At 44.9% G+C, this 14,294-nt stretch overlaps 1 protein-coding gene across 10 annotated transcripts in view; it reads right to left on the reverse strand.

Annotated features, from left to right (window-relative positions):
• The window catches only part of prdm16 (PR domain containing 16), a 217,717-nt gene that overhangs the window by 3,613 nt on the left and 199,810 nt on the right, over nt 1-14,294 (reverse strand). For 3 of the 10 annotated variants that reach the window (XM_019887920.1, XM_019887928.1, XM_019887929.1), the window contains 10 exons: nt 13,409-13,610; nt 13,150-13,315; nt 12,816-12,969; nt 10,776-12,447; nt 10,554-10,641; nt 8,137-8,309; nt 7,933-8,010; nt 6,447-6,616; nt 5,575-5,746; nt 2,322-2,573 (listed from right to left, as the gene is read on the reverse strand). In XM_019887920.1, the coding sequence (XP_019743479.1) occupies nt 2,322-2,573; nt 5,575-5,746; nt 6,447-6,616; nt 7,933-8,010; nt 8,137-8,309; nt 10,554-10,641; nt 10,776-12,447; nt 12,816-12,969; nt 13,150-13,315; nt 13,409-13,610 (3,127 nt within the window). Of the gene's footprint in view, nt 1-2,321; nt 2,574-5,574; nt 5,747-6,446; nt 6,617-7,932; nt 8,011-8,136; nt 8,334-10,553; nt 10,642-10,775; nt 12,448-12,815; nt 12,970-13,149; nt 13,316-13,408; nt 13,611-14,294 lie in introns of those variants that run through there. The other 7 variants (XM_019887927.1, XM_019887923.1, XM_019887924.1 and 4 more) reach the window with 7 other exon arrangements.

The following is a 14,294-nucleotide window of genomic DNA, read 5'->3' on the forward strand; positions in this document are numbered from 1 at the left end:
GAAAGTGGCAAAATGGCTGACCCCTGAAATGGCTAAAAATGGATGGATTTTGCTGCTTAATTCATATTTTGCCAACGTAATGTTAATCAGAATACTGTGGCTCAACTAGTGGCAGTGCATAGAACATATTATGGTCAAGAAAATTTTGGGGTTGAGTTCCCCTTTAAAAAAACACTTGAATAGGCAGACTGAAGTTGGAACATCCATGCAGTTAAACTCAGTTAGCAAAAAAAACAAACAAAAACAAAACACCATGCAGACCATGTGTTATACAGGCATGAGGCTGTGTGTGTGTGTGTGTGTGTGTGTGTGTGTGTGTGTGTGTGTGTTTGACAAAAAGTGATGCTTTTTAATTCACGTTGTTAAGAACTCACAGTGGAACCTCCGACGGGGAATAAAGTTAGTTTAAAACTGAACAAAAGTCACACAAAAATTCAGCTCCCACAGAGAGAAAAAATAATAATAATCGCAAAGTAGAATAAGTATGATTGTTCCAGGGGTCATCTTTTCTTGGATGACAGTTAAGAATGTGAAAGTGGAACTTAACTCTTTGTATTTGTATTTTTTTTTCCCATTTCCATGATGGCTGAGAATGTCAATATGTTAACTTAAAAAAAAACAAAAACAATATAGTTAATAATATTTTTAATATACAGTCGCAGCCATGGAGCAGATTAATTCCATTTCCTTGACTAATTAAAACTAATGAGAGTTTGCCCGCATCCTGGAACAGATTGCGTTCGACCTCAGAGGTTCCACCGCAGTTTACGTATTGTGTCTTGGATTCACATACCTGGGTTTTAGCCTGCCTGTACAACGTCTCTTTCAAAGTCTCCGACTCTAGCGAGGTGTTAAATATGTCTTTAACGTCAAAATGTTGCTCATCGCCGGCTGCTTTACGTAAGCCATCCAGGCCCTTGGGAAAGCTGGATAGACCTTCGAGGTCCAGGAGGGAGCCCTCCTCCTCTAAACATCTGCACGCCGGGGGGGTTGAGGTGGCCCAGATGTGGATGGGTGGATCGATGTGATCGGTCAATGGATTGAGAAGTGGAATGCGAGTGGAAAATGGATGTCGGGAGGAAAATGGTTGAGGATGTTTAGTTGAATGAAGGGAAGAGAAAAAGACAGGACTAATTAATCAGAAGCGAGAAAGGGAGACAAGAAGAAGAGTCACGTGCTTTCTGGAAGGTGGCCAGACACCCTGGACCGGTCGCTAGCCAATTGAAGGGCACATGCTGCAGACCTTGACCATTTATACTGTACTTGTGCCATTTTTTGGATACATTTTTAGTGGGTTTTTTTTTTTTTTTTTTAAATCAATCTGACGAGTGGAGAACAGACACATGCCCAATTTACTGCAAAGGCTAAAATCTCACAAAGATGAAATATCTCAAATGAAGGCAAAATATGCTTGTTCATTATGAGCCAAGATATTTTTTATTAGCAGACACTTTTTGTGTAGGGAGCATTTTGCTAGCTTTTAGCATTTTCCCCCCTTAAAAATCTTCAGTTCTTGTTGCCAATGATTAAGTTTACATTAAAATAAGAAACACCATAATTAGATATGTGTAGGTTGTACAAAACACTTTTAGGACTGGAATGTTAGATTTTGTTGCTGCCTTTTTTTTTTTTTTTGCAAAAAAAATTGCAAAAGCCCGCTTTAAATCAATTGATATATTCCTAATGTCATAACTTTTCGTCTTGTCTTCGAAAGCCTACATTCAATGGTGTTATATTATTATGCTACCATGTTGGGGATTAGTATTTGTGTTATTAGCAAAGACTGTCGAGCAGCTGCGGTTTGTTACTATACGACCCCTTTTCCACACCAAAACACTTTGTGCTCGTTCGGCGCCAGGGCCAGTGCCGTGCTTAGTTGGTGCTTAACAAGTTCTTACAAAGAACGTGCTTGGTTTTCCACCGGCAAAGAGCCAAGTCGGAGCTACGTCATTACGTCATCGTAAAGCGTCGACGTTTGTCCAAGAGCGCCCGCGCTATAAATAAATGCACAACTGTGTCGGAATTCACCGCTCAGCCGTTTGCGCAAAACCTCCGTGTGTCTGAGGAGTCGTTCCTCGACATCTGCGATCGTCATGATAACCCCGCCCCCTACCCCCGGACGTAGTTGGTGCCACAGTCTGGCCGGACTAATAATTGGCGGCCAGGTTCAGCACCAGAGCTAGAGCTCGAGCCAAGTTCGGTGGTGGAAAAAGAAAGAACGGGTGCTAAGCTCTGCACTGGCCCGCAAGTGGCACGAGGCACAAGGGCGGTGGAAAAGGGCCACAAATTGCTAACAGTAGCGAGTAAAATGAAACGGGTACCTGCGAGAGTGTTCGTGGCTCATCGATAACGGAGTAGTCTCTTCCTCGTCCTCCTCTTCTTCATAAGCGCGGGTCGCAACTGGAGACAGGGATTCCGGAGCCTCATCATGAGACTTTTCTGTCAGGCTGCCTTCCTCTTCCTCCTCATCGTCCCCCTCCGCTTCCTCTTCCTCCTCGTCCAGCCCCTGGAGGGCCAGCTTGGAGTTGGACAACCTGCGGCCACTCGGGTGCTCCTCCTCAACCGGGTCGGATCTGCATGCGTCAAAAGGAGGAAGCGTTTGATATGTTGCCAGCTGTTTTAGTGGTCATTGTTCCAGCTTTCCTCTCATATTTGGGAACATTTTAGCTCAAGAAGAAGAAAAAAAAAATGGTTCTCCACTGAATGCTGCTGTTCTTGATGCAGATGACATGCACCATGGCTAAATGTGGGCTGTTGGATTTTTTTTGGGGTAAAAATTTTACAATGAAAGGAATTAGAAGGGATTGTTCTAACATAAAACGCTGCTTTAACGTATTTTGAACAGTGATACCCAACCAGTGTGCCGGGGCACATTAGTGTGTGGTGAGAGCCGCGGGAAATGATCAAATTTTACTTAATTGGTGAGAAAATTATTTATTAATAGCAAATCATGTATCTTTGGCCATCTATCTATGCCAGCAACCTATAGTGACAGATAGAACAAATAAATTATCTTCTAATAGATGGCAAAAAGTATGAAATTGACATATGTATCGTCTTTTTGTGAGAATTTTGTTTGGTGCCGATTTTTCGAACTTGAAAAATGTGCCATAGCTCAATAAAGATTGGGAATCACTGATTTAGAAGAAGTGGCAAGAGTGACTCGGTAAAAAGTACACAAGAAGGAGCACACAAGAAATTGATGCAGAAGACAGACTTTGACTGAAAGGGGTGACACGCCATGGCGGCCGCTGACAGGACAAGCCAAAGGGAAAAGAAGCACGAAGGAAATTTATTTGACACGATGAATTGGATGCACCCTTGGAAAAGAAACAGGCGATGCACCGTTTGCTTTAGTTTGCAGTAGTAGAACAATCCAGTATATTATATGAGAATAAAAGAAGACTATAGCCGATCAGCTCGCCGCTTTTCTGACCTGCCATCTGTACAATCTCCAGCCAGAACCCCAGCTGCCCCGTTCATCGGCCCCAGACATGACATTGCTCATGATATCATTTCCTGTGGGACTGCAAAGTTACCCTTTCCTTTTTTGCCGCACCGTGGACATTTATCAAATCAGACAGGATTACCTCTGGGGAGGCGTACACGGGGATAGGATTGGGTCATATGCTGCGGGTGGGTAAACATGGCGAGTTGGACTCCTCTTTCTATCTACATTAAATATCACTATAATCAAATTGCCAGGCTGTTTAGCTGGGAAAAAGTCCATGCCTGCGTGCAGGGAAAGAAGCGTAGCTCTGACATAGGGGGGCCCTGCGTTTTGTCATTTAGTCTAAACACATCAGTGGGTTGTTTGGGTTAGCGGGCGGGGGGGTATGGGTACAGGGGATGGACAAGGGGGTTGAAGAGCTCCATCATCCGTGGATCTCCTGGATAAATGCCTCAACCTGAGGCCTCCCGTTATGGTCCCGATTGCCAGACCCGAGTCCATTGCAGGAGCAGCTCAAAGCTTTTATTCTCTCCTGTTCCATCTCAACACTGCATGGATGCAAATAGTCAAATAATTTGCTGTCTGAGAGTACCGAAGCTGACTCGGCATCTCTTATCCGGGAGAGTGGTAGCTATTTTTGTTGAAAATTCAAAGCTGTGCCATGACTTGTACGGTATGTATTACTGAGCCGAAACTCGGTCGCAAGGGCAGTTAGGAGCGATTATAGATAGTCATGCATGAGCGTGTGTTTGGCGCTTGGCTTCAGTCACTCAGAGGGGAAAATAAACACAGAGCTGTCTGGTGGGCGGACGGAAAGCACAACACTTAGTCTGAATTACTGATATTAAAACGTCAGGTCGTCTTGTTGTGGATGAGACTCTGTATTGATCCCAGATGGCAGCCAAGCTAAACTAACTGCCACAGAGTCTGCTGGCCCAAAAGTGTGTTGACAAGAGGAAAGGGATGACGACGGAGGGATGGACTGTGAGACCGTATAAGAAAAAAAAAAAAGAAGGAACTTTTTTTTTTTTTTTGTCAGAGAGGGTTTAAAAAGTTCAGAGTTTCCAGATGACAACGTTGTTTAAATGAACTCGTTCTCAACAAAATGACTGAAATAGCTGTCATGTGCGTACCAGGCCAGTAGTTAGCATGTCACTTTGGGAAGAAACACGATGAACCTTCACACTAATTGCTTGTCCTCCTGGATAAAACCGTTTCTTGACGGGATATCACCAACATTGGTAATATGTGAATTAAGAGGAAGGACATAATACGACTCCACTGGACACAGTAGCGACTCAGCAAATGTACACTTCAATGAAGAATCGCTACTAGCATAAATGCTACAAGATCACTGTGTTTCTTTTTATTTTTTATCGTATTCGGGCATTATCACTTTTCAAACAACAGAACCGTCTTTTTATCCTCTTTCCATTAAAAATGGTCTCGTTCAAAATGAATCAAGCCTGAAAAGTTCTTTATTCTTCGAGTGAATGTTTCGGTAGCCTTGGCTTGTGGGTAATAAACTTGTGCAGTGTCAGTTGGAAAAACAAAAAAAATAAACAACAATACGAAAATCCCACAGGTTGAGCGGGCAAAATATTTTTTTCTAATCAACTCAGAGCTATTATCATGCTTAGCTTGACATTATAATATGCCTTCAGTGATTTTACCTTGCCTCGGTGTTACCTTGGCTCAAATATTCGCGTTAATTAAAATACACCGACAGCATTGTTTGCACTTATTCTTGTTGCCATTCAACTTTGACACGCTAGAGGGCACTGTGCATTAAGCAGTCACCGCACGTGAGCGTGGATGGCCAGAAAAGTCAAAGAGAGGAGGAGTACATGCCCTGATATAAAAGGGATGGAGTCATGGGACTGTTTTGAATTGAATACGTTGCTGGTTCTTTCAGCATTCATTTCATATTTATTTACATACTTTATTATCCGTGGTTTTCAGTGGTGGAAAACTTGGCTGCATTTATTGACATAGTGCAGTCAACTACAACCACAACAATAATCAGTCGACTGGTGACGAGTACTTGACACGAGTCGCACAATTTCCCAGCACAATATTTTCTGCATGATTATGATTGTTTGTTTTTTTTTTTTTTTAATTACCTTTTGTCCGTGGAGCTGGAGGCCTGGTTCATCTCACTGTTGGAGATGAAGTTTCGGATTTCTGAGAAGTACGAGTCCTCCTTCTCATCTAAAAGTGCATGATTGTCCGGCTCGGAGTTTGGCGAGGAGATGGTGGTTCCTAAGTTGGAAAGCATCCCAGACTGTTGGCTCACTGGTGGGGGAAAGCGTGCAGACAAACACATCCGCGCACGTTAATGCGCACACAGCTAGACAGCGTATGTTTAGTTTCATAATTATTAGACATCTGGTATGTTACATAGAAGGGAGAATGTATGAATATGAATATTATGAGGGCTATAATCAGGGTTACGATAGGAAGTCATCTTCCCATCCCATCAGCAAAGATTTCAAACTTGGAGCACTACGCAATTTCTGTATAAATTGCATGTTCAGTCAATCATGAATACATTTTTTAAAAATCCGCCTGTTGATGTCACAGCCATTTACAAGATTTTGATGAGAAGAATAAAATGACACATTCTGACCATTTCTTGAGGCTTTACGAACTGGTTTGGAAATATTAACCAAACAGTGCCGTAAACTAAAAAAACTATTCAAAGACTTATTCATTTTAAAATGGCTTTGGAGTGACAACCTGAGTGGATGACTTCCATGCTGAGTGTCGAGAGGCTGTTTTTGGCAAATCATATGGAGAAGTAATTGCGAACTCTTGAATGAAGTGGCTTTCCCATTTTGCGTGTTATGTTTATTTGCTTTCAAGTCATTAAACATTTTATTAAGGGTAAGATTTAACATTTTCCAAATGGCTAATGTGTACCGTTCATCAGTCAGCCCGTTAACAAGGCAAGCGAAATAACTCCAATGAAGTCTCTATTAAGAGGGAGCCCTACCAGGAATGTTCTCGTGCTCGTGCTTCTTGAGATGGCGGTCGAGGTTGGTTTGCTGACCGAAACAGCGGTTGCACAGGTGACACTTGAAGGGTTTCTCCTTGTTGTGGATGTTGCGAACGTGGCGTTGCAGGTTGGACGAGATGCTGAACGAGCGGTCACAGTACTTACACCTGCCGGGGCGCACAGGACGACCAGGGTGAAAACCTACAACACTGCTCATCAAACAGTATCTCTGCGGTTGCAACATGGACATGACAAAATCTAATGATGATACAGTGGTGCCTTGAGATGTGAGTTGAATTTATTCTGTGACCGCTTTCGTAACTCAGAACACTTGTCTCTTATATATTTCCCCACTGAAATAAATGAAGACACCATTAATCCGTTCCAGGTCCCGCCGCCCCAAAAATGGGGAGTAATGTGATTTTAATAAGATAGCACTCTATAACGTTATAAAACCAACGAGTACAGTAATCACATCAATAAATAGAATAGAAAGAATTAACAATTTTGAAACATGTTTTGCTTCAATCACTGGCCATTGTGCTGCTCCTTCTGTTGGTACAATACATACAATTGGATATACACGGAGAAGGAGGGTCAGTAAGGTGGAGTAATATTAGTTATATATTATCTGTCTTCATGTGTTGCCCCACTGTTTGTGTTCAAATGCCCATTGCTTAAAGCAGAGGTGTTAAACTCATGTTTTGTCGAGGGCCGCTTTGGATTTATGTCTTCCCTTGGAGGGGCATTGCGACAGTGAAACCGAATAAATGTCTGATCATCTCATCGAATTATTATTGGACAAAAAATCCCCCTGATGGATTACGAGTTTTGAAATCAGTCAATTATTTGTTTGTTGTTTGTTCAATTATTCTTTAAGTGAGTGCAAACAGGGTAACAAAATTATTGCAAAATGTGAATGCTATTCATCACACATGACAATTTGACATTTTAGTACAGATTTTAGCAAGGATCATGGAAGTTAGCACGCATGGTTTGCATTCGCGGGCCATATAAAATGACGCGGTGAGCCGGCTCGGGCCCCTGGGCCTTTAGTTTGACACCTGTGGTTTAAAGGGTAATAAAACCGAGACACTAATTGCATTGCATTCGCCCATCTATGGCATTTCTGATGATTTGTTTATGCCAAGCTAAACAGAATTTTTGAGCACATAGCCAAGTTATTATTTGAAATAGACAAAATGTTTCGAAAGTATAATAAATCATGTAATGAAAATCCATTTGAGAAAAAGAGAGATGGAGAAAGGACAAGAACTGAAGAAACAACAAGACTGCAGAGTCCGCTAGCATTTAGCAAAGCTCAGGGATGGGAGGGAACTCCTATCTACCTGTGACCTAATATTTTAGCCTACAATGGGTTTGAAACCTTCAACCTTTCAGTCCCCAAACTTTCTAGAGCGAGTGACTCATTTACATCCCGCACATGACAAACCACAAATAAGAACACATGAACTCAAAATACCTGTAAGGCTGTTCGCCTGTGTGTGTTCGCAAGTGTCTGGTGAGGTTTGCCGAGCGGGGGAAGATTTTCCCACAGTACCTTCGTGGGAGAATGCAGAGAAAAGCAGGAAGGGGAAAGAGTAACAGACAAAAATGTTTATTTGACCATCCTTTGAAAAGAAAAAAAAAAAGTCATAAGCAACATGTGGCACCACAGGGCACTGACCTGCAGGCGTAGCGTTCCTTGCCCTTGCGGAGGATGGCATCCGAGAGCGAAGGAGGAGGCGAGCGGAAGCTGAAGAGCGGGTGAGCCGAATGTTGCAGTGAATTGGGCGGCATGTCCAGTTTGAGTGCACCAAAGCTTTCCAGTTTTTCTGTCATGTTCTCCATAGCGGACATCTAAAGGGACGAGATGGGGACGCTCTATTTAGAGAGATCAATTCATCCCATTGCTTGTGTGTGTTGAAAGGAAGATGGAATGAATAAAAACAGGGCCAAAAAGATATGAACGGAGGGAATGTGAGCTGCTTCCTTTACCAATGGCGCTTGTCAAAAGTACACCCCCCCACAAGCTACCCTCTCCTCTTCAGTCAGGCCAACAAGATGGCTAAATAAGACACTCAAGAGTTCCGTAGGGTGCTGCACAATATAGTTTGAGATAACCCCAACTGATTGCTGAGGCCCTCCCCTGAGAAACTTGTGAACAAAAGGGAGGTGGAGGGGGGTGGGAGGTAGTTATGTAGGAGTTTATTTGCCAAAAACAGCTTATATCCTTCCTTCTTTTAGTGAATACGAGACGGGAGAGACACAGGGACAGACACTCCGTCGCAATGTGTTTATTCGCAGTCTGAGAACAAGCAAAAGGGCGGGTGGGGGTGGAGGGGGTGGGGGGGAGACTAATTTTGTCATAAGACTGAATTAGAGGTGGTATTGTTTTGGGATCACTGGAACGCTTACGTGCTTAGACATACTAAGATGACGAGGTTTGACTCGGTGTTCTGAGAAAACTGATTGTGGAACCCAGAGTGCTATATCGCAGGACAAGATGCACTGGATTATGAGGCGCACTTTCAATGAATGGCCGATTTTGTAATTTTTTTCATACATTGGGCACAATCTACAATGCATCCACTAGACGGAGCTACGCTCAAGGAAACACCAACAGAACGATCAGATGTCAGTTAAACGTATTTAATAAAGCAGCGACACAGTTCCCTTAACCAACAGCAAGTTATACCATTGACTCGTTAACTCTCTTGCCGCTGCTATATTTCCGTGTTCAACTGCGTAACCCAATCGCCATAAGTTTGAACTCTGCGTTGTCAGCATGTCCCGAGCAAGGAGCCATTTTGGGGTCATACACAAGGCGCATCGGATTTTAAGGCGCGCTGTGAGCTTTTAAGAAAATGGAAGGCTTTTAGGTGCGCCTTTTAGTGCGGAAAATAGGGTAAGCTTTTATCTGATTTTTGAGGCAGGTTGGCGGACAACTGCTTTGCACGTCCGCCTAATAGTTCTGAGGTTTTAGGGTTCGAATCTTGGCTCTGGATGTCCTGTGTGGAGTGTGCAGGTTCTTCCCGTGTTTGCATTGGGGTTCGCCTGGTACTCTGTTTTCCTCCCACATTCCAAAAACAAGCATGCTAGGCTCATTGAAGACTTGAAAGGGTGGCTGATGACCAGCCCATGGTTTGTTGTGCTTCTCATCCAAAGTCAGCTGGGATGGAATTATTTGCTCAATTACCTACTGTATACCACTAGTAGTTGGTGTTCAGAAAAAAAATCGAGGGAAGATCAATTTTTTTTTACGTTAACGTGCTGGTTATTGTACATTTCAATGGACTTCAGTTGTGGTACCACTCAAAGAACGAAGAACCAATCAAAAGTACAAAAAAAGAAAATTATATATCCACATCTGCTCCAGACGTGTGTATTGCAAAATCACAATTGATAGAGGACACAGATTTCCAGGTCAGATTTTAAGCAGTTTCCCCTAACAAGAGCCCCTCATTCTCCTGGACACAAACACAGGATGTCCTTGATGGACACGGTGCTATTATCTAGCCAGCCAGTCCACAACATCGAAAAAAAAAAAGAACAACTCGGAGGGACTGTAGCTTATGAGCCGGCCTGTGGGCTCCCGCCACCTGAAACAATGCCATGGCTAAGATTAGTGAGGATACCATTCAAATGCTTACTATTCATTACAAAAAAAAAATATTAATACTATCATTCTTTGCAATCAAGATTTGTACAGGCAGCGAGGGTCTGGGGACAGTCGAACAATGTGAGCGATTATCAAAGAGGCCACAATAACAGGCCGCGTCTTCTGAAAAAAGGTAGAAGTGACGAAGTACACAGGCGCCAGTCAATAAACAAAGGAAGAAGTCATACAAGCCCTTGAGAACATAACATCAGCAGTGAGGAATGACGGCGCAGCGAGCCGACATCAGTTCAGGTTGGAGCAGCGTGGGAGGGAGAAGAGACGGATATTCACACGGCGTGCGTTTCGGAGATACTTATGGTCATTGACCGCATCTGGTAATCATCGGCAAAACCTCATAGATGGTACCCGCTACTTCAGAGTAGCACCTGCATTACTTATCATACCTATTCCGACACGTGAGTGTAGTTTTAATGTCGGACTACCTGCGGATGAAAAAGCTGTGGCGAAGGCCTGAGGAACTTCTCCTTCAGAGCTCCCACAGGGTCAAGTAGCTTCCTTTTCTCCACCCTGCTGGACCAACAACAAGGCAGAGGGTTACGTACCAAGGTCAGGGATCATCTGGAACATCCAATCCATGACTCCGACAATGTTTGACGTCGCACTGGTCTCAGTAACACTTGGTGGTCTAATCGGGTAAGAAATACCTGTATATTGGGTCCATGAAGAAGGCGGAAGGTTTGGCGTAGTGCAGAGGAGGCGGTTGGTGTGACTGTGGCTGGTGGTGCGGCGCAATTGGGGATTGGTGCAGGGACTGGGAGTGAGGAATCGGAAAATTGGGAGTTTCGTCCTTGATGGACACCCCCTTTCCTATTCCGTAGATGTGGTTCTTTTGATTCTGCGCTTCGGCTGCCATACCGTTGTGACCTCCTCGGCTTCTGTTGTTAATACTGAGGTCCAACGGTTGTTCCTCACCGCTCGATATGACCGAAGAGCCCCTGCTACTCCCCGTATTCGTGTTTGGGTTTGAGGGATTCGTTGGAGCTGGAGGCGATGACTTGGTCTCCTTGGGCTTCGTACTGAGATCAAACGGTGATTCTGCAGCGGGGACAGGCGTGCCGAGTGCACCAGAAACCATCTTGTGGAGATGCTCGCGAGGTGACTTGAGCTCTTCCTTGAAGAAGAGGCCAGAGTTGAGGGCGCTTCGTTCAGTGCTAAAGGGGTACAAGGAGTTGTGGAAATTGGGTAAGAACTGGAAGGGAAACATGGAGTGGTAGGGCAATGGACCCATCTTCTTCTCTTGATGGAGACCTATCAAACCCGGACCGAAATATTTCTCGGCAATCGAAGCAATGGCTTTGATGGAATCAGTGGTGGCCGCGTTAGCGTTTGTGGCGGTGGGTGGAAGTGCTTGCTCATCAGGCGGAGGGAAGAAAGAGGGCTGTGTCGACACCGAAGACAAAAAAGGACGCTCAATGGAGAGGTTGTCTGAATTGGACACCGCCGGAGTCACCGCACTGTTTGCGTCCTCTAACTGATGACCGTCATGGCGCGATAGGACCGCAGGTGGCTTTCTCCTTTTGCCATTGTGCTCGCGTTCGCTATCGCCGTCGCTCTCCAGGTCAGAACCATCACCCGAGGCCGTACCGGTCGTGGTGTCCAAATCTGTCCCGCTTGTGGTGTTAACATCTTCCAGGTCGCTGCCATCTGAAATGTCTGCCATCTTCGATTTAGTTTTTACCTCTCCACCGGATGACAAATCCAGTTTGGTCTCGGTATCTTTGTCCTCGGGCAGACTTAAACCGTTACCTCCATTACTGTTTGTTGAGCTCAAGAAAGACAGCGGAGGGACATCAAGAGGACTCTGAGGCAGTTTGACTTCTTGAGTGCTGTTGCTAGGGGCCGTCTTCATCATCGGACTCGCCGGCAATAGCTGCGGTCGTGGATACAACGACGGAGGAAAGATGCCTGGGAAACCATGCGGGAGCGACGGGAAACCGTGGGGTCCTGGGGAGAACGGCAAGCCGGCATGAGGGTGAGGTCTGGATGGAAAGTAGTCTGTGAAGCCTAAACCTGACTGGTTCAGACCAGGGAGGTGAGGGTGGTGGGACTTGGCCTTGGCCATAATCGGACTGGAGCTCATGGGAATACCGGGATTGAACATTGCTGTCGGAGAGCCGTAATGGTTCTTGCCCTCGCAGAAGCGGCGGTGCTTATTTAGGGAGGAGGTAGTGCTGAACAACTGGCCGCAGTCCTTACACTTGATCTGAGTGCGGCAGTCGGCGTGCATACGCTTGTGGCGGCAGAGGTTGGAGAACTGGGTGTAGGATTTGTGGCACACCTCACCTGAGGGTACGAGAAGACACAGCCCATCAGGGCCTGGTTAAACCCTTTTTAACACTGTCTCTAACTGCGTAAACCAAATTAAACACGACACACACACACACAAGCACGCCATGTGATTGGAAATCTGGGGTGAAAAGCGAAAGGCAAAAGACTTGTTGATGACACAGCAAGTAAAGTCTGGCATAGGGAAAACTTAGTCCATCGCAGTTTGTTTTATCTGTTTCAATACAAAAGAAGGACACAAATATCAACTTTGGACTGGTGCGTTTGCTTCCGAAGACTCATACGAGATGGAAAATTTCTTTTTAAACAAAAGCCTCCTAGAAAAGTAAAAGTATCAAAATCATCAAATACAGAGACGACAGACCTCAAAGTCAAAAGCAGACAGGACTCTCACTTACAGATAAAAGGTTTGACACTGCTGTGGATGTGCTTATGCTGTTTGAGGCCTGACGAAGTGGCAAAGGTTTTGCCACACTCGGGGCAAGTGTGAGCTCGTGCCCCCACGTGTTGCGAGCGGATGTGACGCTGTAGATTGCTGGGATCTGTGAAGACCTGTCGCGCACAAAAATTGATACAAACACAATGTTCAGTTTGTATTTCGTTATCCCCTTTGACATATGACATTTTGCACACTTTTGTCGTCGCAAAGCTCTTTCGGATTGCCACAAAAAGAAAGAAATTTTAGCAGAATTTCTGATCGGGTATAGCCTGTGTGTCCAGTGCACCACTTACGTGCCGGGTATGCTGTACCTTATCACAATTTTCACACTCAAAGCGCTTGCCGCTGTCGTGCGACATCTGGTGACGAATGAGGTTGGACTTCCAGTTGAAAGCTTTGGGACACTGGTCACACTTGTACTCCCGCTCTTCCGTGTGAACTATCATGTGCTGGCCCAAACTTCACGTGGACAGAACAAGCAAAATGAACCGAATTGCACCATTTCCACACTCGATGCGAATCTACTGGCGGCGGTGGCGCGGTTTTGTTCACCTGTACTCATTCGGGAAGATCTTCTCACAGTCTTTGCACTCGTGGACGGGCTCGTCGCTGTCCTCCCGCTCCTGTTTGAAGTCTTCTCGGAGGCTGTCGAAGATGGAGCCTGCGCTGGAACAGGAATATTTCTGGTGTCGCCGCAACTCCAGCGTCGATGAGAACAGTTCGTCACAGTCTTCACAGCGGTACATTTGCTCATCTGCACGCACGAAACACCAAAGACACCGCTGCCAAATCACTACAATCGCCCTCGCGATCAAATAAAGCTGAAACTTGATCAGTCGTACGACTTGGCTTTTATTTTATTTTTTTCAAAATGGACTTGACTCTGAATTACAGCAAAGCGCATTTATTCAGCGATCTTAAGAGCATTGTATCTCTGCCCAAAATGACTGATGTGTTTAGATAGAATTTCATATGCCTGCGTTGAGACACGGGTTTGAATAACTGTGATCTTAATTTTATCTGGGCATCAAATATCTTTCTGCGTATAATTTGTATCCAATAATCAATCTTTATATTCATTAGCATCAATTGCCCCTCTCTCGCTGAGTTACAGCTAAATCGACTCTCATTTAAGTGGTGAAACCAACAACCCCCGCCATTGACAATTGCATCAAATGGAAATCAATTAGCCATGAAACACAGCCTTCATTAACGCGGTTAATTGCTCGGGAGGGGAAAGCGTCGTGGGGACTGCATGTGTGTAGACGGGAAACAATAGGGACCGGTCAGCTCCTTCCATGTTGATAACCTTTCCACTACTTCTCGCCAACGAGGTCAAACGCATAAAAAGTCAGGCTAGCCTTTTCAATAGCGAGTTCCTGAGCCCGAGTCCAAGTTCAACAGCTCAGTGGGAGGGTGGTGGGAGGGGGAGGGGGGG

Source organism: Hippocampus comes, unplaced genomic scaffold (genome assembly GCF_001891065.2).
Source record: "Hippocampus comes isolate QL1 unplaced genomic scaffold, H_comes_QL1_v1.1 scaffold14, whole genome shotgun sequence".
NCBI classification, from domain to species: Eukaryota; Metazoa; Chordata; class Actinopteri; order Syngnathiformes; family Syngnathidae; genus Hippocampus; species Hippocampus comes.